This window comes from Anarrhichthys ocellatus, unplaced genomic scaffold (genome assembly GCF_004355925.1).
Source record: "Anarrhichthys ocellatus isolate YVR2014 unplaced genomic scaffold, GSC_Weel_1.0 scaffold1051, whole genome shotgun sequence".
NCBI lineage: Eukaryota > Metazoa > Chordata > Actinopteri > Perciformes > Anarhichadidae > Anarrhichthys > Anarrhichthys ocellatus.
In genome coordinates, this window is record NW_022281025.1 from 8,356 (window position 1) to 13,805 (window position 5,450).

General features: G+C 40.4%; 1 protein-coding gene across 2 annotated transcripts; it reads left to right on the top strand.

Annotated features, from left to right (window-relative positions):
* Positions 1-2,896: 2,896 nt before the first annotated feature.
* On the top strand, positions 2,897-4,452 carry LOC116377236 (E3 ubiquitin-protein ligase TRIM21-like). 2 transcript variants are annotated; one of them, XM_031838821.1, is made up of 2 exons: positions 2,897-2,947; positions 3,070-4,452. In XM_031838821.1, the coding sequence occupies exon 2, from the start codon at positions 3,348-3,350 to the stop codon at positions 4,347-4,349; it is 1,002 nt and encodes a 333-aa protein (XP_031694681.1). In that variant the 5' UTR covers positions 2,897-2,947; positions 3,070-3,347; the 3' UTR covers positions 4,350-4,452. The 2 variants fall into 2 exon arrangements, with proteins under 2 accessions (XP_031694681.1, XP_031694682.1); XM_031838822.1 differs by having other exon boundaries at positions 2,914-2,947; positions 3,112-4,452.
* The last annotated feature ends 998 nt before the right edge of the window (positions 4,453-5,450 follow it).

Below are 5,450 nucleotides of genomic sequence, written 5' to 3' on the forward strand. Positions count from 1 at the left end.
CATAGATATCACCATGAAACTTCACCACTTCATCACTCACATTAAGAGGAGTATCTTTAGTATTACAAGTTTACTGACATGTTATGTTTAAATATGCAAATGAGGCATTATGTAACGGTAACTTTTCTTGAATTTAGTAGAAATATACAGACGTAAACAGACAAAGTATTAAAATAAATGTTTTATTTCCTCTAGTCTGACAGAAGACGAGTTAGCACATTGTCTAACATGGCTGATGACGACGGTTTCTACTCTAGTTTTCCTGTCGTCACTCGATGTTTTCATGTATTTTCTGTATTTCTATGTTTTTGCATTAATAAGTTGTATGAACCTCCTCCTGTCTGCTGCTGGTTGTCCACTAGGCAGCAGTAAGTAACAGAAGATTCATTCAGACAGAGCTCTCATGTTTCAGTGCTTCTGCTTCAGGAAACGTTTGAAGGAAAAGTCCGACAGAAAACATTTCATCTTCTGCATCTCTTCTCAGCAATGAATGTAACTAAGTACATTTACTCAAATACTGCACACGTTTTAGGTACTCGTACTTTACTTCAGTATTTCCATTTTCTGCTACTTTATACTTTATACTACTACATCTTAGAGGTAAATATTGTACTTTTTACTGCTCTATATTAATCTGACAGCTTTAGTTCATTAATGTTATTAATCAGCTAATAAATGATGTATTATTATAGATCAAAGTACCAGCAGTATATAAAATGAACTCCACCTTTAATGTGATGAAATTATTAATGCATCAATAACTATGATACTAACATTGTAAAGGACTACTACATAGCAAAGTATTTCTACACCTTGATATCAGTGCTTCTTACTAAAGTACTTGTTCAACCTATGATAGTCTAAATGTAGTTCCATCTTTAATTGAAGTTAGATTTGTTCCCCTGCAGCTTAATAAAAGCTTGTTGAGTATTTAGTTGATTCACTACGAGATGAACCGGTGGATTTAAATACAAATGTAGAAACACACGTGTCCGACTGAACCTGAACGTCTCGCTGTGACGACACTTCTACAAACACACAGTAAACACACACGTCTGTCCTGATGCTGAGCTCCACTGGAAGCCTCCTCAGGCCAGCGCACTGGGCCATCTGGGACCAGTTAACCAGCGTCTGCAGCCGTAAACCAGACCAGACCCCCCCCCCCCCCCCACAGGCAGCAGGCCAAACACTGTAGTACCAGGAGTTATTCCACCTCTTCTCTCTTTAAAAGATGTTGATGACGGAGCTCAGTCACATTCAGGATGATCTGCTGCAGAGTTCCTTTAAAACACATTCAGACCATTTCATTTGTTTTTGTCGTTGGTTTTTAAAGGAGAGCAGTCGAGCTTCTCTGTTTTACAACGTTTCACTTTATTAAGATCAGAGGCACACAGAGCTGCTCCTCCAGCTTCATTAGAGCCAACAGACAATACACTAAAAGTACCAAAGAACAAGCTCCGCTCCAAAGAACGGGGGACTGACATACGTCTAAAGGACGTTATTCAAACAGCTGTACAATGTTTAGTTTCTATATCCTGTTACAGTGATATCACGTCATGTGGTTGTAAGTTATTCTACATGTGAAATTGGGAGACTAAATATTTACATGATCATATGTTTTTTAAATGATGTATTTGTAGGTTTGTCTGTTGTTTCTGTCAGTTATAATACTGCACTGAGATCATCGGGTGGAGGTGGATGAGAGCAGAATGTTTTGTTGAGTGTCCTATAAACCTGTAAACATGAATATGATGAGATTCTTTAAAGTCTGATCAAAATCAAGTTTATTGTTAAGTAGGTTTTCACAAGACGTCAAACTTTATTACTCCTGTCAGCCTTGACAAAAGCAGCGCAGACCAGAACCCTAAATTCACTCAGAACATTTCACTCAAAGGAAACTTGTCTGACTGTAGCTTTAGGCTACAACAGTTTATGATCCTGGTAGTTGGTCCTCTGCCTATAAGAATCTATTTAAACCTTTTTTTAATAATAAAGTACTGCAACTGTCGTAAATTAACATCGTTGCCAGCATGAATATTTCACATTTGTATTGTTTCTTAGTCATGTCCTCGGTGTATCAAGGCCTTTTAAATGAGGCAGGTTGAACCATGATGTCTCCACAGCTGCTAGACTCAACAACAGGCGTCTCTACGTCACTCCTCCTCAGTCCAAATATGGTCACTTGCTGTTCACTGGTTGCTAAAAAAACAAGATGGCGACGGCCAAAATGCTGAACTCAAGGCTTCAAAACATCCACAAACTAATGAGACGTCACGACGACTACGTCCACTTCTTACAGTCTGTGGTCCAAGTGAACGTTTGTGATACCTGCAGGCATTTCTGAGGTATCACGTTCAGGAAGACGGAACAGACAGATAGGCGGACAGACATCCCAAAACAATAAGAAAATAAAAAGCAACTCCTGAAAAAAACATAAATATACAATAGACCATCTTTACAATTAAAAATTAAAAACTACAATAAAAACAGGTGCAATATATCTGTTTCAAGTTGGAAGAGCTGTAGAGTTTTGTGCAGGAATGTGCAAAATATTAAAGTTCACAGTATAAAGTATAAAGAGTATAAAGATCTAGCAATGAGTTACTGATGCTGAGACCAACAAATCAGCTGATTGACGATCACATGACAGTTTTAGACTACGAGCTGAACTTTGGACGATTGTTTGGTCCTCATAGAGGCACTAAAGATACAACAGGTTTCTGTCAATCTGTCACTGGCCGCTTCAGTTTTATTGTCTTTTGTCAAGGCGTCTTCCGTGAGATTAAACTAATCGTTTACTGAAAGCTATGCCGGTGATAAAAGGTGATTGAAGCTGTCCTACAGAGCTGCAGTAAGAGGCGGAACCACACTGAAGATTCAGTTTAACCTCATCAGATACAAAACGCTCATTTGACGCAGGTTGATCAGGAGTCTCTTACAAACAGCGGTGAGTACAGATGATCATATTCATATTCACTAAGTTTCTACTCACTGTCATACTGACATTAACTAAACTACACTTTTGTCCTCGTTTGATACATTTCTATCTGGATGTGTTCACTGATCCAGTCACAACTTCTGAACCCCGATCTGTGTCCCACTTTAAAAAAGAGTTTCAACACGAGGCTTTCACTTCAGACCGCCAGCTCAACAGAAACCGGGAGAAGTTCCCCGTAACGTCTCCTTAAGAATGAAACTGACGATCCTGTATTGCACCGTGTTGAGTCTGGTGTGTCTTCTTTATCTGGAAGATCGTAGACCACAAGAAACATAACAGCGTTCCTCTGAAAGCAGAATATGAAAGAAAGAAGGCCGAGCTGGGGAAGACTGAGGCTGAAATTCAGCAGATGATCCAGAAGAGCCGACTGAAGATTCAGGAGATGAAACACTCAGCGAAGCTCAGTGAGGAAGATGCAGACAGAGAGATAGCAGATGGTGTTCAGGTCTTCACTGCTCTGAAGAAGTCTGTTGAGAGAAGCCAGGCCGAGCTCATCAACACGATCAAAGAGAAGCAGAGAAAGACAGAGAAACAGGCTGAAGGCTTCATCAAAGAGCTGGAACAGGAAATCTCTGAGCTGAAGAAGAGAAGCACTGAGGTGGAGCAGCTCTCATGCTCTGAAGACCACCTCCACCTCCTCCAGAGCTTCAGGACCCTGAACACTGCTCCACCCACCAAGAACTGGACAGGAGTCAGAGTCAGTCCACCTTCATATGAGGGGACTTCAACGACAGCTGCATATCTGCTTATTAAACAGATGAAGAAGGCTGTGACCAAGGCCAACCTGAAGAAGATCCAGCAGTCTGCGGTGGATGTGACCCTCGATCCTGATACGGCACATCCCAAACTCATCCTGTCTGATGACGGGAAACAAGTCAAACACGGTGACATAGAGAACAATCTCCCAGACAAATCCAGGAGATTTGACTCTTGTACTTGTGTTTTATCAAAGCAGAGTTTCTCTTCGGGAAGATTTTACTTCGAGGTTCAGGTTGAAGGGAAGACTGCGTGGGATTTAGGAGTGGCCAAAGAGTCAACCAACAAGAAGGGAATCATCACACTGACTCCTCAGAAAGGTTACTGGACGATATGTTTGAGAAAACAAATTGAGTACTTTGCTCTTGCTGACCCTTCAGTCCGTCTCTCTCTGAAGTCTCAGCCTCAGAAGGTGGGGGTGTTTGTGGATTATGAGGAGGGTCTGGTCTCCTTTTATGACGTTGATGCTGCAGCTCTTATCTACTCCTTTACTGGCTTCAGCTTCACTGAGAAACTCTACCCATTCTTCAGTCCTGGTCCCAATCATGGTGGTAAAAACTCTGCTCCTCTGATCATCTCTGCTGTCAATCACTAAGTAGAACAAGAATGTAATTTCTATAAAACTATTCATTGTCCTTTAAAACAGTGGTTCTCAACTGGTCTGGCTGCGGGACCCACCATCACCCCTTAATGACAAACCGCGACCCACGACCCAATTTATGTATATATATATGTATATAATTTGGGTATATTTATATTCAAGAAGTCTAGTAGTAGTAACGTCTCTGTGTAGTAAACAACTGCCAAATCAAATAAAGAAAGTACACATCAATTATATTTTTAACAATTATGGATTATAAATAATACATAGAAATACATAAATAAATGTTCTTCTCATTTCAAGTAAAATAATGGCTGGATTAAAAAATAAATTACGTAACGAAATTCATTTTAGCAAAATTATTTTCACTGAATTGTCCTGCAGCTTTAAATTCAGTTCATTCAGGGTGAAGTGATAAAGACACAATATTATATTTATCTCATCTTCCAAAAAGAGAAATGAGTGTTGGAAGAATTCACCTCTATGAGTCTGTCCAGTCAGAGTCTAATGACTCTGGTCTCTCTGGCCATTCTTCTCTTTTGGAGATCATCCTATGATTTGACTTTCACATCTCACACCTCAACAGTCCTGCTCTGCTGTCTCTCTCCTCGTCTCTCCCCCGTGTGTCACGGTGTGTGTACATCTCACTCAAGTCAGGAAACTTGTCAGAATGCCCATATTTGATTGGCTGAGCTGCATCAGGTGATGTGATTCACAACGCATTGGTCGGTGTGATTCCTGCACCGCTGAACAAGTGCCGTAAATGCTGGAATAATTCCGCTGCATAAAAAATGCCCTTCAAAATAAAATTCCATTTTTTTTTTTGTCAGACCCACTGAAAACGGATCCGCGACCCACTTTTGGGTCGCGACCCACCAGTTGAGAATCACTGCTTTAAAAGAGCCGTGTGGAGGATTTAGTGACATCTTGTGGTCAGGTGGCAAATTGCCACCGAATGCTAACTCGTGTGAGCCGGTTAATGGATGAGTGAAGGGTGTTGAATGAGGCTAGGTGGTAATAAAGGACATATATATCTACACGTAAATACACAAATACTGTACATATACACAAATATACAAATATATACATGTACAT